We start from the raw sequence: 27,889 nt of genomic DNA, 5'->3' as shown, positions 1-27,889 counted from the left end.
CATAATAGTATAATACAATATTGTTAAAGTATTATATTAATATATAGAAGGTGCAAAAATTGTGTTGTATAGAATTATATAGTAATATACTGGCTAAATACCTCGTCTTTGACCATGCGCGTTTTCTTTTTGTGGCAAATTTCATTAAGTATAATATATACTCTAATTATAGGTGTATCTCGGTTTGCAGTTCGTACAAACGTATTTTAATGCTTATTTATAATATATAAATTATAATATTATAAGCTATACGACACATCTGAATAAAATTATATTTTGTATACATACTGTGTAATTATTTTTGCCTACTTATTTATATCTATTAACTTCGTTTTATCTCCTCTGCTGTATATCGTCAGTGTGGGACTCCAACAAGTTGGTTATTGTGGTACATTTTTTTTCGTTGTCCCACAAAATTAAATACACCGATCAGAAAGGGCGGATTTAGAAGTACTGCTAGTGCCCCGCTCCCATCCTTAACCTGTGTTGATATTGTTTGTTATGCTCTTTGATCTGGATGACATTTTTAAAACAACTATGAATATTATATAAAAATAATAATGGAAGGCAAGCTGTGGTGGGTTAAGGAATTTGATGGGTATCGTGTAAAACAAAATATCATAAATAAACGCGCTTAGCGGCTGCAGTCATTATAACAGTCCTAGATTATTTTAAATAACAAACGATTTGATTTTTGGTTTCATTTAATTGAGCATAGTCACCTATAGGCTATAGTATATACGGTGAAACATCATAATAAAATGTACCTTTTTAAACATAATACAGACATTTAGCGATTCACAAATGATTGATATATAATACTAGCTGAATATCCCGGTTTTGCCTGCTTTCACAGTTTTTTTTAAATATATAAATATAATTATATTATGTATTATACATACAAATTTAAATTTACTTAAACCGTTGTTCAGATTGTAAAATAGGATTATGTTATTAAACTGTTCATTATTTATGATCATATCCGGCGATACAAACAAATAACAATGATATAAATGTAATATCAATTGCCAATTGGATTATGTGCAATTGCTCTCGACCCAATAAACTATATTTTTCTCATTATGTCAAGTACTTTTTCTGCGATGGACAAATGACCCGGACATTGGGTAGATTTTCAGATAGAAAATATATATACATATTACATATATAATAAGAGACAGTTATTTCGGTGAAATAGGAACAGAAAAATGGCAACTTGAAATATGATCGTATATAGAAATATTGTACCAAGAAAAGAGTTCACTTACTTGATGTGTAACAATACATACTATTATGTAGCTATGCATTGTTGTGAAATGAACCACCAAAATAATATATATATATATATATATAATACATATTTAACATTTACATAATTATTTGCACTAAAAAATTTTCTTATAAGTCAAAATGTAAAATTCTGAAACAAATTACAATGAAACAAATCAAATTTTAAAAAAACGTTTATCACTAGGTATACTAAAGGATGGGTGTATTTTGTTACTATTTATATTTAAACATATATTTATAAAATTCTTATAGGTACCTAACTAAAATTAACTGAGTCACGGGAAAAGGGGTGAGTTATCACTTTGCATAGTGTTAACTACACGCTGTACTCACTTAACAAAGTTCTACCAACGCCTTTTTTCAGTATATCAACCAAAGTTATAAATTATAGGAGTACCTATACCAACATACGTTTTGAAGTTATTAAGGATAACATTACTCATAAGAATATTTAATATATATCATATATATATTTAGTTATAAAAATTATTTACAAACTGTGAAGTTCTACAAAAAAAAGTAGATTGTTTCAAAAAGTTTTGATGGTAATATATAAATAGAAGTAAGGATAAAATAACCATGATACATGACTTGGGTGGGTCACTTGGGTGGTTGTCTCCAAATTTAAAAACAATGATAATTTATTGCACTCAAAAACTGATTTACACAAAGCTCGGTTCACCCAAAATTGGTTAAGATTTTGTTAAAAAATAGTGGTTATTCTATAATTTTATCGTTTTAAATGTTTTTTAATAAAAACAGCTTTCACAATCAATTAATAATAATATAATATTATGCCTTAAGTTTTCTTCTATTCATGTGAATATTTATGTACATAATTTAATCATGACATTCGTTTTTACGATGATAATAATAAGTCCAATAATAATGATATTGTAAATTTGTAAAATATAAATCACCGAACAGAATGCTTTAAATTCACGGGCTATTAGCATGCACCACAATAATACAATTTTAACTACTATTTTCTTTATATTACTATTGTTTAACTCTACATATTTTATAAAATATTAGCTTTGATATAATAATTGTTGTTTTATCGAATGTCAATTTTGTAATTATTACATTATATTTTATGCTTGAAATCGAAATGTTTTCTTCAAAGCGGTCGGAACGTCTGACATTAAATTATTCGAGGTTGATTTGAGAACGTACGATTATATATACATTATTCATAAAATATAGGTAGTTATTATTATTTTGACAATCATTATACTAATAATTTTGAAAAATTGAGTTCAATTATTATTGTCTGTTCGACTATAAATCAAACGTTTTGGAAGTGAAAAAAATATGACAAATAAATAAATAATGACCGTCAGGGGGCAAAGAATGGAATGAGATATACGGGAATTGGAGAAATATATATGGCACTCGGAATTTACAAATACAGCTTTAATCACGATTACGCGCTGTTCCATGCTGCTCGTCGTTCAACACATTTGCTGCGCATATTTTGTTCGCGTCTATAATAATGTTTTTTATACGGAAAGTCAACTCAGAGAAATTCTTTGTTAGCGTTGTTTTTTTCCATTTAATTAAATCTACTGTAATCGTTTTATTACTCACTTTCCACGGTGGCCTTTTAATTGTTTTGAAAATCCTCGTTATTATACCTAGAGTACGTTACACGATATTAATTTACGCTTTAAGAATGACCTCTCTGACCCGTCCTCGATCTGTGTTTAATTTACAACATTGGATGTACTACACATAAAAGCGTTTATTAATGATCCATTACAATGACGCATTTTATCTGTTGAGTTTTATTTTACCATCCTTATAATCACCCAATATCACCACCCCGCTGTAAATTGCAACCCATCAAATAATATAAACACATTTAAAAAACACATATAATTGTAAAATCAAAATCCTAGCGTAAAATAAAAAAAATAAAAAAAAACTTTGTTAGAGGTTAGAGCTAAATTAATAAAAAGTTTGAACCTATTGTTATTCTTATCTCAGTGTAAGAATGAATTAATTATCTTCTTGGTAGTAGCCTCTGTAACCATTACTTAAATCGTGATTTTAAGTTGAACGAGGGTTATGGAAATATATATTTTAACAACGATATCATGTTAATGCAGCCACTATGTGGCTCTTTGAGACTGGTAGGGACAAATATACTTAAAGATGGCGACAAACCGACTTGAAATTTTTTTAAATAATCTACATAAAACACATTTTGAAAAAAAACTATACTAAATTTGAATCGATGCTAAAAAGCTATTTATTTTTATACATTTTTGTATCTGTTCATTGTTGATGCTATGTTTTCTGCTGTATATAATTTATCAGCGTGTTTAAAGTTTTGAGTTTTATCGTTTTTTTTTTACCAAGTAATCTTTTATTTTGGCTACAACTATCTTTGCATCTTTACTTAGGTATCTAACAATTTTAATTTCTTTTCCCGTGCGTGTTCTTCTGCACTCTCCTCCTTTGTTTCATTTTTTTTCTTTACCAATTCCAAAACGGCATTCAATCAAACAGGTCCATCGGGAAATCTACCAATCTCCCAATCTATCATAAACCGACCTAACATAAGTTACACATCAGGCGAGACCAAAAATTACCTCCGAAAAAAAATTAATATCACAATATACTGTCTGGGCGTTACTTTAACTGCACAAATAGCACGTGTATCACGCTTGTATCGTTGAAATTCAAAAACGGTTGATTATTTATTTAATCACCTACATTGCACTCGCATACGCGTTCTTAACATCTCATAAATAAATTGAAGTCAAATAAAATATTCAAGCCATTGCGTACAAGTTTGTAGGTGTAACTGGTGTATTTATATATTTTGTACCTAGATCGTATAAAATCAAATAGTTTTAGCGTTTTTCGCTGCCGTCCCGTTATTCTAATCCTGGTAAATATATAGTGCTATTTATAAGAATATAACTGTTACATGCTTGAACACACCGTATAATATGGATAATGCCAATTTGATGTTAATATGGACGTGTATAATTATTAATTAAGTATATTTACTATAATTTGAGAACCGAGTAACGAGTTCGAGTTTGAGGATGCTATTTCGCAAAAGTCGATTGACCACAATATATTGCAATATAATATACATATATATGATTGTATTGCGTTTACGTATACATATTTGTTGTGTCCATACTTATATTTAACAGTTTAATTTAACAGTTAATATTCTTCCATTGTACATATTATATATTATACATAAATATGTTTAAAAGAAAAAAAAACTATGCAATTTAATGTTATAACTTATATTTAGACCAGTGGGTTTGAAACTGGGTTGTACTACGGTTTTTCCATAAATTACTGATTGCATTGAATTTTTCATCTAAAAAAAAGGTGAATGTGCCGTGAAAATTGTTTTGAAGTGACGGTGTGTCATGTGAAGTTTGAAAACCACTAATTTAGACGTTGTATAAAAAGTGAAAAATTAATGACCTTAACTGTTGAAGTTTAATTATTAGATAAATAGTACAATAAAATACAAGTAGCTAAGTGTAGAGTAGGCCACCATTTTTCCCATTTTCCCTTGTAATCAGCTTATGAAAAGTGGTAGGAAAAATCCGTGGACCGATAAGCACTATAATCTCTGTTTACTAATATTATCTGAAAAACGTTCGTTGACGATTGATGCGGGAAAAAAAATTATCCATGACAAAATAAATAGGTATATCAGTAACTTTGTTACACGCACCACTGCAGTGTTGGCTGACTACTCCACATCCCGTCAATATAAGCTGCAAGTTCACTTTTCCTCATTTTTAGAATATAATATGATAATACGCATGTATATAATAATGTGAGATTGTCTTTTGCCAGATAATATAATGGCCGATGAAATGAGGCGAAACAAGAATACAGTTGGGGACGGTGGGATGCGACAGTCGGACTAAAAGTCGTATTATTGCTGACTTACCTATTTATTTTGTCATGCGAATATCGATAACGCCATGATTCCATGAATGGTCAACGGACACGAGTGCACGACATGGCTTTTATGATAATTATCGACGTGTAATAAACGTAGCCACAGATATGTAACCATAAACTTCTTAAATTATTCTGCAAACAATTCATTTGTTAGAGTGTAAATCATTGACCTAATTCTTGCATACGGAAAATCTGGGCATGGGATGCCGATGGGTAGTGCTGTTTAGTGCAATTAGTATGCAGTCATTTGGATTATCTAGTACAGAATATTTAAAAAAAATGTAATTTCAAAGAAATTAAAACTACAGACAAGTAGGTACGTTTGTTTGTCAAAAATATTGATATTTGATAACAATGATATACTTACCTAGTTGATAATACGATGGTTAAAGAATTTACGCTCTATATAATCTACATTTTACTTCTCAATATTTGTTAAAATAATTACTAGTGAAGCAATCAGGGATGCATAGCACTTGATAAATATCAATATGACTGTAGATTCTATGCCAAAATTCAAAATTAACGAAAAACAAATTGTTCAAACACAAAATGAATAAATATAAAGTACACTTAAGTCATGATTTGCCAGCAAGTTAAAATACATGGAAAAATTAAAATAGTGTCGTGAAAAAATATAAATAACTCAAAACATTATCGCATGAGCTCTTAGTATATTCTCGCCGATTTCAAAAGACTGACACACCAGAGACCAGACCACCAGAGCTTCAATAGTTACAGCTGTGTTTCGTAACCTGCTTATCTTAACCACGGTACCTACATGGCTATATATCACTTAATGTTTTCCAAAGGTCGTTGAAAGGGGATGTGGTAGATGTATACCTCAAAGGTAACTCACTAACGCATACTCTCGAGAGTTTCGCTCGTTCTTTCACGTAACATATATTATAATAAATACGTTTTCCAAAAAAATCTATAAAATATTAATATAATATACAAATAGGTACTTACATATTATAATATACAACGATAATATTATACAAGACTATATTATTTACCTTAACTTAAATTGTTTTTAATTTTAAACTCTTCATGCCAATCGGTATTCCCAAAATTTAATTTTAAAAACGATAGTCTTTTTGGGAATTCTCGTTCCTCGTTGAAACACGAGTCCCATCAGTCGCTACCCAAAATAGCCAAAATGTCTAGAACATTTTACTTTGGGATTAGTGTTGGATCTTCGTAAGTTTTTTGATTTATGGATAGGTCGGCAATTTGAAAGTTTTGGACTACACCCACGCAATGATAGTGATAACTTAAAAAGAATTCGAAGGAAAACTGTGTATAGACGTATAATGTATATTATGGGCATTCCTCGATACGTGTAGAATCCAAAATACATAATTTAAGTCTGTAAGAAGTCTGTAAGGAATGTGTTATTACATACAGTTTACTTGTTCGTATAGTCTTACACTCTTACAGTATATACATTTAATATGACCAACAACAATTTAAAAATATTATAATTCTGAGCCAATCCAAAATACTACAGAGCGTATCCTGCCAGTAAATATTTAATTATTGTTGTTATCCTATATCAATGAACCGAAATAGTTTGAGGGGGTTGGTCCGTGTATGAAGTATGAACCATCAAATATATACTGCAAGTCGGCTAAATAACGTATATATATTATTTCGATATCATTTATTTTAACACTACGTTGTGGCATACGAAAAATAAAACCAGCCAAATGTCACCGACTAGGAAATAAAATAACGTCTCCGCCTCCGTTAGTTATAAATTATATAATATAACGCCCAAATCCGCCTTTGAGCTTAATGTAGGTGTGTGCCTTTTCGTTATCAGTATAATACGTCATAATGTATTATAATAATAATTAATCACCACGGAGTACATCGAATAATAATAATACGATTATCATAATCACATGAGCATATTGTAGATAGCCAATGGCCGGTGTATTATATTATAATTTATAATTATGTAATATATCACGACTTATACGCACTTACGGGAAACGGGATAACAGGACGGCTGCTGTTGTAGGTGGTTTTCGATTTATGGGTTTTATTGATACGCACGCGGTGCACCACTTCACTAAATCGATATCGTCGCAATACATCTGGTATAAATCGGAACAATATGCTTCTATGGGCTTTGGTGATGTTTCGTAACACAATTCGTACACTCAGAATCTTTAACATTTTGCGTTACAAAGTGAAATATTAGGATTTTCAAAAGGATTTAAAAAAGTAATCAAACTCAACTTTGTTGTTTTAAATTATTTTTATGTCGTAGCGTGTTATTATAATAGTATGTAGGTATATAGAAAAAACTTAATATAACCTCCAGTAATCCATAAAAATAATATTAAAGGGTTGATTTCTTGAGAGTTACGATAATAAAGTCATCTAAAACAATTTTTTTAAATAAATTATTACTTAATCAAACAATAATTATCGGGGTAAAAACAATTTGGTTTGTTTTAAATAATAGTATTATTAATACCAAATGATAACAGTTTTGTAACGTTTTAGTAAAAAATAAATTATTTTAGAAACTCGTAAACGTGTAATATTCTAAATAATGATAAAATGGACGTAAATATAATGAATACAATGTTGCAGTGTTAATAAGTGCTAAAGCCGGGTTCACAGTTACGTCGTCTGTCATGTCGTGTCGGGTCGTGTCCAAAAGTTAAGCTAGGACCAATTCTGGAAGTTTCCTATGATTCAATGATTACATGGGCCAATCAGAATACGATAGATAATAATACAAGGAACGCGACAGCTGACGTAGGTAGCAGTTTGTGAACCCGCTATAAGACGTGACTCTTATCATTTGTTTTTAATTTGCATCACTACGGGTTTTAATTAAAAATATACTGTTTATAATACCCATTAGGTATTCATTACATACAATTTGCATGACTTTTCCGTGTGCAATAAATTGTGGCTGTAAAAAATCCTGGCGCAGTTTCTAAATACAATAAAAATAATGGTGTATTTATTACTGTTACTACGATGTAGTATAAACTTATATGTCGATGGTAATTAACGAAAATCGCAATACGCACACCATGATAATATGATTTAGTACGTATTTGTGTATAATCAATTCTATAGAGTGTGGCGCGAGTATACGTAGAGTATACAATATACATGTATTAATAACAAGAATTATCGTGCGTGGTGTGTGCGTGTATGAAAATCGTACATCATAGTTCATTGGTCGGTTTGTGTATATACTATATAATGTATTATAATATGTAAACGACGATAAACAATGGCTGCAATTCACTCGAGACCGTTTGTATAATATATATTGTATTATACGAATGTTGTTAATGAATACAGCCGAGCGTTCAAATCGATAGTGGCTGTAGGAGTGGAGGGATGGGTCGAGGTGTCAGACGGTCGTCTAAAATTAGAAAGGAAAGTGTAGATTTGGATTTTCATACGGTAATCATATCTTAGTCCGTTACTCCGTTTTATATAATAAGCCCTTAGTATACATTCATGATACGTATGTGGGTACATATATATATTGTATATACGAGTATATATACGAGTACCCACAATGCATACATAGGCTCTCTCTCTCTCTCACACACACACATACACACACACACACACACACACACACACATTCATACATGATTCATAGTTTAACTAAAAGTCCGTTAAATGTTGCGATACGTTGAGATGTATTTTTGTGGTGTTTGGAGGTGGTAGAACTGAAATTCTATTTCGATATAAAAATTTCAATTGACAGTGATTGCATAGCACAATAATCTTTAAAGCATACATCATTTGAGTTTAATTATGTGTGAGGAAGTTTTTTTTAAACTTAAGTTGAAAAACAAAATAATTTTTGAATACTCATCATACAACGACAAGTGCGTTGTTATCATGTACAAAAAGTGTTTTTTAATGCTGTATTTTTGAAAATTATTTTTGTACGTTTAAGCATCTATCTAGAATTATTGTATTGTGTATCACAGTTTGTTATTGTAACTTGTAAGTATATTAAAGTCATGAAAGACGGAGTGTGATAGAGCAAGGCCATTTTATTGGTCCGATGTTTAAATAACATAAATTATAATAAACTGTATATAAGCACTAGTAGTATTACTACTTTACTAAACAGCTGTTCTATGATACTATTTTATTGAAAGAAGACGGCGGTGTTCTTATAAAGAAACTTTAATGGGTGGATGGCATTACGTCAATAGAAAAAAATTGGAGTCAAGTCATGCATCTAAAAATTAACCTACACGTATATAATATTAATTATTATTGTATATATTTATGTTTGTAATTTTTATCTGTTTTGTGTAGGACGTTTGTTGAGTTAATGCAGTAAAAATATCAAAATGGCTACAAAAAAAAACCTGAAAAAAATAACTGAATTATCCATGCATTCATTTTTTGTATATGTATGTAACATTATCATAATACCTATGTCATATTTTATCAACATTTATTTTTAAATTAAATATTATTTAAATTTTACAATATATCCTTAATAAACAGCGGGGGCTAATGGGCTGCAGCCCCACTTCACCATTACGTATTTTTACTATTTTTAAAAAAAAAATATTTATCAACTGTGTTGTCAACTATTAAGCGAGGAAGTAAATTCATATACACCTTACAAGATTTAATCAATAACTAATAATATATAAAAGTACCTAGGTAGGTTGAATTCATTTTTGCAAGAGTATTGTATTCAATTTGCATACCAATTTTCCTAAAGTGATCAGACATGTTTTGGTAAAAGTATGAACTATTTGTTTTTAAGGGACCTGTATTTGTAACTTTCAAATTTTAGCTATACGAATTATTATTATACACATTTTTATCTACAAATGAATTGTGGTTTTGAAAAAATTTGGATTTGTAAAATGTTATGCTTATAAAAAATAATTGTGCTTAGGTTTCGTCAATATTTTTAAATAGCTATTTGTAATAAAAATCCACGATCAACCTTGTATTACATTTTTAAGCTTTTCAAAGCTGTTAATAAATATTTTTTACTGAAAATGTATTAAAAAAAAACAAAATTTATAAAATACAATTCAATCGAAGACGGTCTAACTAAGGTTACTAATCAATTTTAAATTTTAATAGATTTTCATTTATTTATTTTTGTTTTTCGCTATTATTTTAAAAAGTACGAAGAGTTTTCAAATTTGACTTCCTGAAAGTACCAATTAGAAACACTTTCTTACCAGAAGAGTTACTGTTGAAGAAAATCACAGCACTTTTACTGCTTTAAAAGGTGATGACGGACTAAAAAAACACACATCATTGTAAAATTAAAACATTCATCGTTCCGCCCAGAATCTAGAAGTACTTGAGCACAAACTAACTAAAAATTATTATGTTGATCATAGATTTTGTTTACTCTCAATTTGTATAGCTTAACGTTCAAAAGCAAGGGTTTAAAAGCAAAAGCAAAAGCTTAACTTGTCGTTGCGGATATCCCTATATATTAGGTTTTGTTATTTTTGAGAGGTTTCCTACTTCATACTCGGGACAGTTGAGTATTTCCACTTGTTTTCATGGCTGAAGCCTTTCAACATTTTAACCGACCCATTTAATATAATATATTACTTAAGTTACTTAATTTAAAATTATTTATTTTACTTCAACAGCATCAAAAATAAATAGTAGAAGAATAAAAGGAGTGTTTTAAAAGTTTCTTAATACTATTATAGTATAGTTCCCTCGATACAACACAAATAATAAACAAGTCATTTCCTCCTGTATAATTCCAAGAAGACGACAACAATTTATGACATAAAACGAGTACAATTTGTTGTATTTTTTAAAAACAAATAATAATTTTCGATTCTTTTCAATGACATGCAAATGTTTTACTCAAATGACAATAATCCTAGACACTTACAATTCCTACCAACGGTTTATTTTGACATTTCATAGACTTTATTTGTAATATTCGTTTAGTTTTACATTTTAAGTACCTCTGTTATAAAATTGAAGTCTGAATTCTCTCATATAACCATACTACTAACCCGGGTAAGAGCTTTATTTTACAACAATGAACAAATAACAATCCTGCATTAAAAACTGACCTTTTTATTGTCCGATATAAATCGGAAAATGGCACACGCAGTGACTAAGGAATCACGTTGTGTTTCAACGGTTTCAAGAATATAATATAATATGATAACCAACCAACAATAAAATACCAAGTAACAAATTACTTTTATGAATTGTTTTTTGCTATTTTTAATAATTATATAGTTGAAGTAGGTACCCTTAGTTTTGATATTCAACAGTGAAAAATAATTATTGTTTTAAACTTTCCTATTGTTTTATTATGTTCTTTATAAATGCTTCAGAGTTTCAAGTCTACTTAAAATTATACATTTGTCTTTTAATAGGCACTCATTAAAATTTTTATGAAATTAATTAAAGTAATCAAGAGAGCAAATTTTAAATAAAAGGTTTTTATAATACAATGTGTCTTATTGTTAAGTTTCGTCATGACTAAACGTTTATCATGCACTATATTATTATATATTATCAGTTATCACACTATTACGTACATATTTTATTGCTTACCGGAGTCAGTTGTTAATTCATACCTAATATCATTATTATTGGACAAAAAATAATCAATGGTTATAATAATATACAGCTTTTAAAATTTAATTTTTCTGATATTATAGTAGATAAATATTGCTTATTATGAAGATAATGATAATAATATTATACGGAAGTCATAATTGCACCTTTATAATTATTGCCTAGATTATATAATAATAACAGTGATTCACCGCAAGCAAGCTAGCCCCCCTTTTCATCTTCAGCACGGCAAATATTCAAAACCTGAATTTTAAAATTTTTTTAATATACTTTAAAACTGTATTTTCAAATTCATTAGGGTTTTTGTACTACTTAAAGAGCGAAAGAGTGTCCTATGGTGATACAATGTCTTTTTTTAAAATAATAAAAACCCTAATTTATACTGTAAATTATTTAGTGGATAATTTTTTTGAAAATTTTGATGTACCTTATATACTTAGTTCTAAATTCAAAGAAGTATATTTTTTTAAGAAAAAATGTTTTTTTTATGAGATTCTTACATAAATATATTGTATTGTTTGTGTATTGTATTTTATAATATTGTATCTTGACTATTACAATAACCGAAAATACAATTATAGCAGTGACAGAAAGCAAGAGATGAAAACTGGTCAGCTCATACTATTACATTTGTAAGCCTGTCTGTAGTGTATAATTAAGAATATATGGTTATTTTTCTTCCGTTATTAGATAAGCATTAATAAGAGAAAAATTGAGATCACGAGCGTAAAAAAGTTACTTAATTCAATTCTCTGATGTGAGGCATATTGTTCTCTACCAAACATTGTAGTGGAGCATCGTGTGATTTTAAACGCCGGCTGTTCAATATTGTCCTGGCTCACATCACAGAACTCAATTAAATTAAATTATTTTTCCATAATTTTCACATTGATATGTTCATGTCAGCGGTCATGGGCCTAGTTTATGGAATTGTGGTATTGAGCCTCAATTCAAATGAACGGTATGGTAACAGATTTTGACTGATGCCAGTTTCTGGATGAATTTATACAATGTGAAGAGAGCAAATCGGAATAAGGGCATCAGCACTAAAGACCCGAGTGAAGGGTCGTTGGTAGAGCCAGCTAATGTGAGCCAGAGTTCCCATTGCCGATTATACCTGAATAAGTAGTTTCTTAGTTATAAAAATGTTTGTACTATAAATTATAGCCCTGAAAAATTGTTTTACAAAAATATGAAGTAGATATAATATTGGATCTAGTATTTATTATACATTCAAAAATCGTTAATGTAAATCACTAACATTTTTAAATCACCATAGTCCCTATAGGTTTCAAATCCATTATCATAGATCCGCACACAAAGTTAAATAACTCAATATTTACTCGTTTGAGTTTTGATTCTGGTAGATCTAAAAATTGTTTAAACAATTCATCTGATTAATATTATAAGGACAAAACGTGTTACTGTTTGAAAAAAGTAACTGATATCGCTACAGTACACTTTTTTTAATAGTACAAAAAAATCTCAAATAGGTAACTATTTACAATTTTTTCTCTTTGCGTAGGTATACTTAAAAATTCCAAAAGTCAGATTTATTATAGTTACATTATTGCAGAAAAGACGGGGTGAGCTTACTTGATAAATCGCCCAGAATACAAATATCCAATTATTTTTTAAATCCAATAAGGAAATGCCTAATAATATGAAGCATATTATTGTGTCAGTCAACAATATTATAAGTCCGTGTCAAATAAAAATACGTAACTAACTGACGAAATATTACAGCTAAGATTCCAGAGGCGTCGGACGACACGTTTCAATAAGCTCAACGAAAGCCAGTATTTGGTCATTCAAAATATAATTTATAATTTTAAAATATGTTTTTAAAAAAAGGAGATCTATGACCCCTCATCAACTATTCAAATTTTATCGCTACTGACCTACAATAAAACTATACGTCATATATGATAGTAGTATGTCATCGCTGTTAAAATAAGTAAAATCATTGAACATTCGATAGTTTTAACTAAAAACATTTCAGACGTTTACAGAAAACTGGTACAACAGTGAAGATATTACAGATTATTAAGGTAGCATGGCAGTTAACAGAATTGTTGTAACATATCTACTTCCATAGAGGGTATTAAGCACCTGAAAAATAATTCCACAACAAAATGGGGGGGGGGGGGGGAGGATACAGCGTTGTAAAAAATATAAATCGCTTCACTCGATATTCAAAATGAACGTTATCAATAAAGAAGCACGGAACTCAATTAGTTATTTTCCACTTTTTTTTTCGTATTTATACTAAACAGTTGTGTCATTAATTATATTAGTAGCAGAAATAATGACTTATAATAATTTATCGCAGAGGAACGGAGAAATCACAACATATTTTTTATCATAATGACGCGTAGGACAGTGTCCTGATAATATGCTATTGAATCGCCTCGCGAAGACTTATTTTTTATACCTTAATCTCTCTAATTATCCGTGTTTTGATAGAACAAACGATAATAATATTCTAAGAACGTCAAATATTAATACTACACGTTATCTCTTCTTTATTTCTCAATACCTACTGCTAAGATCCGTTAATTACCTAAATAGTTTTTAATAATAACATAATATCATCTCACATTTACAGGCTATCAATTTATACATAAAAAAAACATTATGCTATCAAGTTTCATTTCTCAAATAAGAAATTTCAATGGGTCATTAATATTATTTTAAATTAATGTCATTACATGGTAGTTTACGACATTAAATTATTACAATATAGACTAGAATCATAAATTTAATCAAATCCAAAAATCGGCGTTTTTAATCCAAACAACTATTGTAGCATAACTAATATAAAAAATATAAGTACAATATTGGTGCAATATATTTTATACTCGTGTATGGAATAAATTCTATAAGTAATTTTTCTAGTCTGTATAAAATAATTGAAATGCCGGTGGCATAACTCCTATGGGTGAGTAGGTTCTAAAAAGTAGTCAAAGACATTTTCTCCGGGTGATTGTAGGTGTGAATAGTTAAAACCCGACACACACCCTAGTCCCGACCCACATCCACCATAGTATATTGACTATGCATCCGCATAACATGACGGCACAAAATTATCTCCAGTTAATATACTACTCTTGAGATTAGATGGTTGTATAATTTTAATTTATATGAGAAAAATACGGTAATAACATGATACAAAATTCAAAATGCTGAATATTTGTTCGAGACACGAAGGTAAATGAAAATACATATTTTTAGAGGGATGGATTATCTAATAGGTATTACTAGAGGTCTTAACACGTGGATGATAAATATGTATCAGTGTAATTTCATCGCAGCTTAAAGTTTACTAAAAATATAATGGGAATATGTTAGAATGTTGAATTAGTAATTAGGTATGTATTAATATAAATACATAATTTAAATTATCTGGCTATCTATTACTATTATAATGTTTATAAATATCATTCACTTGTTAATTTGGTCCACACTAATAATGTCAACAGTTTTTTTAATGACACCGAGAAAAAGGGTCCCATTCAAACTTTTTAAATTAAACTTAAAACTGTGCTTGAAGATAATTACCAAATTAATGGTCAAGTGACAAGTTAAGTTGAGTTTAGAATTTATGCTGTACGATTGTTGAACAAAATTCATGTTTGAGACGTCATGTCTGGTATTATAAAAACAGTGCCCAGTTAGGAATTGAATAACTTAATAAAAAAACACAACGTTTCGTATAAAAATTATATCAGCTGTAATTGTTTAAAATTATTTTTCTAAAATATTACGTGGGAAAATGATTTTAAATTCATACTATGTGTAAATATTTTGTTTATAACAATATTATAAATTATGATGACACATCAAAGTTTCTCGAGATATAGTACTCTTAGCAAAATTCAATTTCCGACCACATTGGTTACGATCGACGATGACAAAGAATCAAACAATAAATCGTATTTACTACGTCATAGTCGTAAATTTTATGTAGATAATGGTACATGTACAGGGACGTTACTGCGTATGCTAGCAGGTATAGCATAGCCGTGAGTACACTTGACTTTCATGTGGCGACTGCAGTATTTTTAGAGCACACTATTTTACCAACACAAATAACGTTAATACAATATTATGTATTTATGTGTACATATGCATTTAAGTATAATTATTGTATTTTAATTATATACAGATGTATACAATATATATTATTATTTATTATATGATATGACCTATCAATGGATAGTAAAAATAATATAATATAATATTGCAGGGATTCTATGCACTGACAATTGTGAAAAGAAAGCGATGTAGCTCGAGCATGTAAAAAAAAGTTAGGGTCCAATAATATTTAAGTTATTAATTAAAATATTATCAAAAATGTTCTAGGTGTTTACTAAACTGATTGAAATTATTCGTGATATAATACAATTCAATATTTTTCAAATAAAGAAAAATAAGATTTCACTTGTTATTTTTCCATGTCCAAAAAGTATGATTTGATTTTAAATTGTTCCGAGTATTAAATAGTAATCAAATTAGAAGTCTGATATTCTTTTGCTAGCTCTAATATGGCAAATTTAAAATGAACAATTTATAATCCCAGAAGCCCGCCATTACTCAAATTAGAAAACAAAATTCCAGTTCCATTGAAACTCATCACATATCTATTGTTATAGTATAAATTATATTTTTATTTTTAAACTTGTGAATGTGTATGTTTTTATCATTACTTTACTTACTATATTGCCAACATCTTTTTATTTTGTTTTAAATCCTGACTTTTCCATTGTACTATAACTTGTAGCTTAAGGATATTACTCAAACTATATGTATAGCTGAACAATTTATTATAAACTTTAATTATAAATAAAACGTAACTTAAGAAAAAAACTTTGTTTTATCCATTATGCTACTCTTTCTTTGGGTTTTTTCTTAGGTACGGGGACTATTCATTATTAAATGGATTATAATTTGAACATTTTTCTCGATCTCTTGACTTCTTAAAGTTTCCTTTCTACCCCATAGCAATAGTAAATTTGAACTTGGAAAAGTTCTTACATTTTTTTGTTTCCTTTTTTCAAAGAGTTGAACAAAATTAGATAAAAAGAAAAGAAATTGTGCAATATTTTTTGAATAATTTGAAAAAAAATTGGTTTTAAGATACATAAAGGTATTTATTGTAAATTTAAAATAATAAGTATTAATTTTCATCTTACTATGAAGTCAAATTTATTGAAACGCGTTTGACTCATTGTCTGTACTTATTAAAATTAGATTAAAATTCCTCGAATGTATATATTATAATGCAAATGTTTACAATAATTTAGATTTCCTCTATTCGACAATATTAGCTTTTTTATTGTAACTTATTATTTTAATAAAATATTTGGAATTCATTTTAAGATTACAATAAGAATACTTCATATAAAGTAATAAGCTTATAACATTTAACATTGCAATGCTTCTTAATATTTATATATGAGAATAATTATATATTTATTATAAGATGGAATATAGGTAAGTACATCAACTCACTTTAAATAGTTGAAAAATATATTTAAAACTAATTATTAATTTCAATTTATTAATTTGCATTCAAATACGAAGTGTTTGTGTTTAACTCATTTGCTATAGAAGACGTATTTACTTGTATGTTAATAATTTATCTATTCACAATTTCTTGCAGAAACCATTATACCATCTGTTTACCCTTGGAATCTAACTGTTTACGATGTTTGTAATTACTGTAAACACAGCTTAAATAATGGCTTCTGTACCGTTACAGTGGTTTTTAAAATGAATAAAATATTATGACTGAAGTAATTTAACATTACAATAGCTCGTTATAATAAAATATAATAAAATACATGTATAATATAGTTTATAATTACTATTGTAGCCTGTCGTAGGATCAGTTTGTATGTTTTTCACATACAATTTACTTTGCTATATATTTTAAAAAAAGAAAATAAACCCATTAAGAGATCAAACCTTTAGTCTGTATTTTAAACAATAACAAATAATACTTTTTTTTTTGATTTTCTAAAATTTAAGCAATCTATGGGTTGGGGGGGGGGGGGGGGTACATAGTTGTATTATTTTATACTTTGATTTTGGCTAGAAAAGTATTGTTGAGAAATGAGAATGTATTACGATATACCCACCATGGTTCCAGTTATGTGGGGTAATGTGTACCTGTGTGAATGTTTCGTAAATACTTAAAATTTAAAACATGGAGGCTGCAAGGGAGAAAAAGGGCTTTTCCACTATACAATTATACGGTCAGACAAAATTTAACCATATACAACTAAACGAGAACAAACATTTTCAACGATATTATTTGGATTACGATTATCAATTTTACTTCAAGTTCATAGCTATTGTACTAAAGTTGCTAATATAATAGATTAATATAATATCATAGACGGTAAAATCTTATGCAAATATATTTATTCTTAAGCTTAAAGTCCAAGGAGGGACAATATACTTTGAATGTTGTATTACTTGGACCAAAAATATAATATTTAAAAGCATTTCACATTTTTTAACACTGTCGCCAAAATTATTTGACTCAGTCCTTTTGTACATTTACAATATACTAAATAAATATTTATTTGAAAGATAAGTCGGATAAGTGATAACCAAACGCGTACGAACATTAAGCAAAAACATTAATAAATAGCAAATATGACGATACATAATGCTATTATATTCTTCCTTTTTAGAACCACTGTAAATGTATCAATAGCTAGATAAAGGCGTTGGTATAAAGTGCAAAACTATGAAGGTAATATCTATACTAGATATTTTAGTAACATATAGGAACTTGAAGTATAAGTAACGTTTTAAGTAGGTTCAACGATTTCTAGCTATATTGGTATTTGATTTTACCCTGATATTCTAATACAATATATACCTATAAATATGTATGAATTTCTAATTAGACACATTCATAAAACCAAGAACGTTGGTACTATACTGGACAAACTGTGGTAAATTTCATGGAGTTAACCAAAACTAATAAAAGAAAAATTATATAGTGGTGCACATTAAACGCTGTATAATGTACACGTCGCAATAATGAAACCCATTTTTTTGCCTTTATTTTTAAAACTATTTAATTTTTGATAAGTGAAAAGAATGCTGTGTCTTACACTAATTTAAAAGCAACGGAAGAGTTTTCATACTATCTAGGGACCAAGTAGGGTCAATCTCTCTCACCGCTTAAATTGAAAAAAATTGTCAATGAATAATCTGCATACAAGTGCAAACATGTTGCATGATATTCAAATTGAGTTATTCTCAGCATTCAGATTATTTTAATCATATACTTCATAATTCTAGAGAATTATTCAAATCCGTTATTTGAGCTATATTATACTCCTACATATAATATGTAGGCATCGTATTTATTTATTGTCCATTTTATCGAGTAACAGGTTGTGAAAATAAAATTGTATTGTTAATTGTATGTTAATTAACATATTATTATACTACGTGTGTACATTATATTAAAAATTAAATAATAATACAATACAATTTAGTATTATTGGTATAATAGGGATCTAAATATTATGTACTTTTGTCATAAATAAGGAGTAAAGAATATTATCATAGAGAGTTGCAAACTTAAATACGTATACATGTTTAATAAAATGGCACCTGTTATAAAATAAAAACAAATTTGTGATTTAGAGAGATATTAGAACCCAGGAACTTTAACATTTTTAAGTACCTTATATATACAATGTAAATAGATAGTTGATCAAATGTAATATAATGCTAAATAATTTCAAAAGCATAATTTAAATTTGGGTCATTAAAAATAATATATTCAAATTGTATTTTAAAAAATACGTGTCTAGTAACCATATAATAATAGATGCAATGCATACAAAATGATTCCTATTTAAGAAATGGTCATCTGATATGTAAGCGTGTCAATGAAATACATTTTTATTAGTCTAATATATTACATAAATATAAATACAAATATTAAGGTACGAATAAGAGAATGATGGTGTCAAGTACACAACTGGAAGATGACGAATAATAAAGCACAAAATATTATATTGTTTTTTTTATAATAAAAAAAATGTTTTTATTGTTCCATAAATTCTCGTACGCCGTAATTTACTAGTAAAATGACAATGCAATCGCCTACACGCCAATCTACTAAACGAAACTAACTATAAGTAGATTTTCACTTACAATTAATTCAATTTCAAAATAATACTCTTATACGTATAGAATTAATAATAATATAAGTTAGAAATACAGAATATCATTAGCTTATTACAAAATTACACTTTGCATGTATTTGACATTTTGAGTATGCCTATTGTTATAAATAATCATATTTTCATGTTTTTTGTAACAACAAGATTGACAAAGAATTACATTTTTACACGTGTAATTATTGCTGGCTATGCAATATTATTATTTACAAAGATTTTACAAACATTATACTAATGAAAAATAGAAAACGTTCAAAATGTATATAAATATGACATGCGGTTCATCAAAAACATTTAACGAAGTCACTAGTTTCAAATCGAAATTTTCTAATATTATTTATTTTAATTTTTTTTTTTTTTTTCATTAGTAAATTATAATGTGAACCTAATTTGATCTTTGTTAAGCATAGAGGTAGATATTTCTAGATTTTTGAAAAATATTGTTAGCACTGAATTAAAAAAAAAATATATAACTGTATATTATAATTATTATGTGAATTGTGTTGATTTTATATACAGACCATTTATATGTACTACATCTTAAAAGTACCTAAGTTAATGAATGTTGTCCAAAAAGGTTTATATTTGTTTTTGATGCATTATTATACACAATACACATACTTCGACACATAACTATCTATGGTTAAATTCTCTAAAAAATAAAAATAAAAATAAATTGGTAGATAGTAAATACGTTTGAAAATATTTAGTTTTCGCAGACTATTTAAACTAACACAATATAATTGTGTATTTCATTAAATACCCAAAAGAAAATTTCTTTCTTTACCAAAGTAAAGTAATATAATAAAATATGTATGATATAAAAATTCCTTTAGAAATAATTATAAGCGAGAAAAATAATGAATATAATACTTCGTATTTTATACTAAATTTAAATTTTAAACTATTTAAACAAACTTTAGTTCAAAATAATATGAAAACAATTTATATACTGGCATAACAAATAATTGTTTACCAACGAATAATTGAAAACTGGTGGTAAAAAAGCTACGCTCATGATTATTTGTGGGGGTTCTTTCTCATTCGTCTTAAAAAAAATAACTACAATGCAGAGGATTAAGCAGAAAATATTATTGTAAAATATTGTATTAATTTATGGGTATTTTCAGTTTGTTTTAGATTGTCTGGACTGACTGGATTCATTCATCAATCTAGTGGTCTCACCGATGAGTGGTGCCATTTTATTCAAGGTGGTTAAATAGCTGTAAAGAGTATTTTTATCCATCAGTACATTTAGCTAGATTTAACACTGTTCTCTTCCAGTCCTTTCAGAGAATTATTCCACCATTCCAGTACAATATTACATATATTATACATACAGAGAATTGATAAATTATTTAAATTAATACTAATATATAAAAAATTCATAACAATTGATTATGGGATTACTGATAATGTATTCAATTTGCGATAAAAAAAAATATGCATATCAAACACTTAGAATATTATACTAATCACTTTTTCTATGTAAGAGTTTTAATTAAACCAACTTGTATTATTGGATAATATACGCCACAGGCTTAAATAATAAATCAGCAAAAAATGTAAATAAACGGCTTTAATTTTTTTTTAAATTTAATATAATATTATACGCTATGCTATAAATGTAGTAAGTATATGTGATCTTTCAAGACCAATATATTTGTATACGTTGAACTACGTTTTAGCATTTTCGGACCAATTCAAAAATAATAGGTAGTTATTGCCTATTGGTGCTTGATTTGTATATAGTCTTTGTGTAGTATCTGGCAAATCAATAGCCAGGAAAATATAAAATCATAAGTAATGTGATGTATGTATGAAAAATAGAATTATATTCTTCTTTAGTCAGGTTTATTAAATGTATGCAAGACCACGACACAATTGTATTACTCAATCATCAATCGTTTATCGTTGTTTGATTGTATTTTTACATTTTAAAATCGTTGGATTTCCATATGACTAGATTATATTAATATACTTTTTGTATTCAATAGTCTATAAACATATGGACTATAGTTGAGAGTCTTCGGAAAGTAATGGTAAGTTTGATAGAAATAAAAGCAAAGATCTAATTTTAAAAAAATGTTCTCTCTTATTAAACTATTCTAATAAATTGCATAGGTACTTTTATACTTCTTGCTATTTTGATTAAAACTGAAAAATACGTTAATTAATAATCATATTGAGTTATTTACATTGTATCGATCAGTTTTCACCGCTGGAAATTCACCAGTAATCCAATAAAATATAGTTAATGTATTCGCATGAATTTACTTTTACCTATGGAATTGTAATCATGTGAAGCAGTTTCCCACGGATTGCTTATACTAATTAGTACTATTGTTACATTGCCCGTTCTTTATTTTCGATAAGTACGTCTAGTGCACATTGCACACGTGAAGACATTATAATTACCGTTTTTTTTCCCCATAACGTATCCGTCACGATATAATATTATGTCGGAGACTCACCTAGTAGTAAGAGTGTGAGATCGGATACGGCCAAGCTGAACAGGTAGTAATTAGTGGCCGTGTGCATAAAGTTGTTGCGAACGATCACTACGCAAACGGCGATATTGCCAATCACTCCGGTGACGAATATGAACACGTATATGACGGTGATCGGCAACACGATGTTCAGTGACAGGTGTTTGGGCCCTCGAGTGCGGAGCAAATAACCCTCCACCGTCTCGTTTGCGGCATCGTCGAGCTGGACCATGTACGATCCACTCGTCGTGTTGTTCATGTCAGATGTATTTTCGACACTGCGCCTTGAACACGTCCATCTACAACTGCAGGCAAAACGCACAATATTCACAAACTGAGATGACTGTATGACAATAATATTAATAATAATAATAATAATAATAATAATGACGATGATGACGGCGACGACGACGGTGATATGACAATGATGTTAATCATATTACGTCTTTAATAAGAAGGTACCTCAGCTATGTTATACCTATACGTGTATTAATTAAAATTAGATTATCGAATATATGTTCACTCCCGCTTATATACCTAACTAGTATTAGTGGTTTTCATTACAGAGATCATTTCTGTCAAAATATATGTACATATACGTGGTATATCCGGAGTGATTTTGTAGCAGAACAATAGATATTGCTTATTCTAATATACTAAGTTAGAAACATCCTCTCTATAGCTATTTTAATATTCGGTAAGTTTAGTATACTTGAATATCGAGTGTTATGTGGCAAAATAATCATGTGTATGGTATATACATTGGATTGCAGTATGGAGTACTGTGTTTGTGTTGGAAATAACGGCTGTACATCTCGATATCTAATATAATATATTAATATATATTACATTACATATATTATACTATTATATTATATTTGAACTCAAATTATTATTACGAACTAAAATTGTACTCATATATACCGCTCATGACTAGATTGACATCGAGTTTAAACCCAAATTAATCGGGACTAGTGGCGACCATTAGTCTAGTAAATAATGAGAATAGTGAGTATTTTGGTCAAATAAATATGATGAATAGTAGGTATGAGTAGGTATGAAAGTACGTACCCTTAACAACAAAAGCCATTAATAAAAAAACAAACATATAAATTTAAAATATAATGCCATATAATTATTTTGTTACAAAAACAAAATTAAATACATAAAAGAAATTGTAATTATTATTATTATCAAAAATGTACAATTGGGAACCACTATTTAAAAAAAAAATTTGCTTTGAAATATGTTACTTTAATATAGCTATAATTACACCTCTCCACTTACAATATAATGCAAATTTAAACTAAATCATGCTTTTTTTATGTTTGAAAATATTTCGTAAGTAAATGTAGAAAAATGTGGAAAAATGTTTGTTATGATGATTTTAATAAAATATGAATAAAAACCATCTTAAATTGTCTTTATTTTATCTAGTGTAAATTCTAATATAATATGAAGGTATTATACAATTTGTAATAATAAGTGATAATTAAATAAACGATCAAAACATATTTCATGGAACCAATCGGTTAGTATGATATAAATGGCACCTGCACCACAGTTATCACATTAATAGTTTATATATAAATACATTCATATAATGTTACATAATATTATACTGTATATCACGAACAAATGTCACCTAAGCTCTAGGAGTATAGTACTGTTGTACTTATATTATTATGTTCACCTCTATATAAAGTTTTTTTTGTGTATCATTTATTATTTATACATTTTATTGGTCAGTTAGAATCACCAAATAAAAATTTCGATTTTTGTGAAATGTTTTTTTTTTACTAACCTAGCATGTACAACATATGGCGAGGTGATACAAACGAATTAGGGACGCTATGCACGCGACGCAAATCCCGGTCACACCATCAACCATGCTCGGGAAATAGAATTCACTATACGATTTTTAAACATGTAGGCACGATCGTGGTTTCTATCCATTATATGAGAAAATAAAAAGCTATCCTCGAATTATTTCTAATTAGCGAATAGTATTGTTCATTGAGATATTTGTTGAAAACTCTGTAATGTCTCTCGTCATGCAGCGTCATAATAATATATTAGTATAAAATTCAATTTTCCGTTTTTTTTTTAAACTGTTCATCATCCTGCCCTGAAACCGGAACCGTGGAGATGTGGATTAGAAACGATTGAAGGATAATGAAAATAAATAAAATTGAATCTGTTTAATATAATAAGATTGTTCCACGGGGGAAATAATTTTGAATATCACTGGGTATGAATACAGTTGATTACTGGAAATGTCATATTTTAAGTGATAGATTATATGATGTTAATTTTTTATTTTTTATTCTTTGTTCTTATTCGTTTTATTAATTTCACAATAGTTGATTCATCTGCATCTCATTAAAAGCACATATAGTTTTAAACTAAATAGCTGAAATATTATACGTTATTGTTGTTATATATTGGGATACGCCAATCCTATATAAAAACCATTAAAAACCAACTTGAACCATTGAACAGGAGTTTTTTTCAAAGAAAAATGTTATTTGTGCTTTGACGAAAATCAGGAAAATACTTTTGCCGAATATGAGAATCGGTTATAAATCACCAGTATGAGATAAAATCCTCCTCCCTTTTATCCGTAGGTAGAAGTCACACGTACTTTTAAAATAGTGTTAACTTGAATTCAATCAAACTTTGTTAGCTGGTAACAATATAGGATAGTATTATATATATATATATTTTAATTTATTAGAAAATATACAATCTATAATATTATAATATGTAAAAAATATAGACTAGGCAGGTATACTCGTAGTAAATAGTATTTTAAAAGTGAGTTTGTTTAAAATTTACCTTATGAATTATTGATAAACATTAATGTCGGGCTGATAAAACAATATGTCAATGTTAAATAAAAATGCTGACGGTATAATTATATTGCTAATTAGTACAAACAATTATACAATTCTTAATTCTTATTTTGTATTTATAGGAACGAATTTAAATTTGAAAATATTTAAAATAATTTGATTACATCCATATCAAACCATCCGTGTAAATAATAACTAATCAAAATAGTAAGAAATATAACTACTTAATTATTAATAATAATTCTTCTTGGATTCAAAAGTGTAATATTAACGATAATCGATCTGTTTGGCTAAAAATAAAAGTGATATCGCTGCTAATCGAATTGTTCGTAATATACGAAAACCATTCACTTTAAAACGTCTCTTACAAAAATTGCAACGAAAAAATATGAATTTTTCTCTCTACGGTTTTGTAATTTAATTTTTAAGGATTTTTAGGTGCTCACACAAGGGATAACGAACGATTAAATGTCCGCAAAACAAAAATAATTAGTTTTTCATTCCTCCCAGATGATAGCAGAGAACGTAACACCCCTTAGCAACATATTACTGTATATAGCCTTGTAGGTAATCCATGTCACATATAAAACAAATCGGGTTTTTTAACATTTCAAAAAATGATCATATCCAAATTTATTCTAATGCTGTTCGTACCCGACGGCCAACATGTGTCGTGGAAAAAGACTGATGATGTATGGTGTATACGCATCAAAACACTATTTGTACACGCATTTACGACCTGCTTGCTGTATGTAAAAATATATAATAATAGTGTATCTTAAAGATGAAAATTAATCTGTTTTCAATTTCATATTTATCTCTTAACACTATAATACTGCTTAATTTATTCACTCTCTTAAGTAAATCCAAACGTTCCTACACTAAAAGTGGCATTTTCACAGGCTTATATCCATACTAAGTAGGTATATTTGACTATTCGACTAAATGAAGTTTAAAACTTTTACTAAAATATATAAATATATGGTAACTATTATAATTCTTTAAACATATAGGTATATGTTGTGATAAACTATATTAATTTTACGAACATGTCTAGGTAAATATTATTATTATTTCATTTACATAATTAGGATAGTCTTATATTTTAGCGAGTAAGTAAAAAAAAAATTAAAAACCTTTTCATTTTACTAAATATCAGTCATCAATGCAGTCCAAAATCTAAATCAATAGCAATGAATTAACTCTAATGTGATTTAGCGTTTAATTAAAAATTTAAAAACAATTTGAAGTCATGATTAAATTAATGTAATACAACACTAGTACTTACTTTCCGAATAATGTATTCGTTATCCAACTATGTTTGATTAATTTCAAGCTATTGGATAGCTTGGTAATAGTGGTTGGCAGATTGCGTTACAGTCGAAACATGTTCTCCTATTGATCAATGAAAGTAACACTAATCTAATCTATACATTTCAATATTGCTTTTGGGATAAAAATTTATATTTTATATTTTACTCATCCATTGTCGTTTTGTAAATTTATGTACAATGATTTCAGGTTCCAGTTTGATCCCAAAATATTTTATATCCTATAAAGAAATGAGATACTACCTACGACATATTATATACAATATAGTCTGTACGTTCACGGACATTTATATTTGTAAATGTTTCACAGCGAATGGACTTATATAAAAATATTATAGTATATTTTACAATGTAAATTGATATATCTATGCGTAATATATTCCTAAATCCTAATCTGACCTAACCTAACAAGCATACGTATAAAGGTAAATAACCTTTTATCTAAAAGAAAACCTAAGTATATATTTATATAATATATTATTATATGTTACATACTCTCATATTGTATAATATATAATAATCATAAGTCATAATATATACCTACATTTGTGAATACTGAATATAGCAACTAGTTAATAATTGGATGCAATTATGAAAATTAAAAACAACTGAAAATAATAAAAATGCGTTAAAAACATTACAAATGTATAAAAATCATTAAAGGTATTGAAAAAAAAGTGTAGCAGTTTTCGATAACATATATTACAGAACATCATTACTAATTACTCCTATTCATATATAAACATACATGATCTAGCCTAGATATTAATATATCTAATATGCTTAAAATAATTTCAATAGTTGAAGAACTTATCATTAAATTGTATGTAATAAAGTTATTTTACTAGAAAAAAAAAGCATTAAAATATCTCACTAAACGTGCATAGTATACGATATGTAGAAGAATTTAGGAAATAAATTAAAAGTTTTACTAACCACTTTCTGGGTGTGTTATACACTTATACCCCTCTTACTCGAGGTCAATTTTCTAAATACTCAAATTATAGAAATACTAAACAAATTTCTAGCTGATCTAGCAATGAAAACAAGTAAAAAAACATACATATTATCATATATATTATTTATAGTCACTTGAAATTTAATAAATAAATAAACTAAATAATATATATTCATACTGCATAGTGTGCATACATATT

At 28.0% G+C, this 27,889-nt stretch overlaps 1 protein-coding gene across 1 annotated transcript in view; it reads right to left on the bottom strand.

The window, feature by feature from the left end:
* LOC111027555 (neuropeptides capa receptor-like) overlaps nt 1–27,889 on the bottom strand; it is a 133,816-nt gene that overhangs the window by 62,930 nt on the left and 42,997 nt on the right. Inside the window, exon 2 of the mRNA XM_022305958.1 lies at nt 22,532–22,851. Within this exon, the coding sequence (XP_022161650.1) occupies nt 22,532–22,805 (274 nt within the window). The 5' untranslated portion in view covers nt 22,806–22,851. The remainder of the gene's footprint in view (nt 1–22,531; nt 22,852–27,889) is intronic.

The sequence above is a fragment of the Myzus persicae genome, unplaced genomic scaffold (assembly GCF_001856785.1).
Source record: "Myzus persicae strain clone G006 unplaced genomic scaffold, MPER_G0061.0, whole genome shotgun sequence".
In the NCBI taxonomy this organism is placed as follows: domain Eukaryota; kingdom Metazoa; phylum Arthropoda; class Insecta; order Hemiptera; family Aphididae; genus Myzus; species Myzus persicae.
The sequence above is the reverse complement of the archived record's forward strand: the minus strand, read 5'-3'. Positions and strand labels throughout refer to the sequence as shown.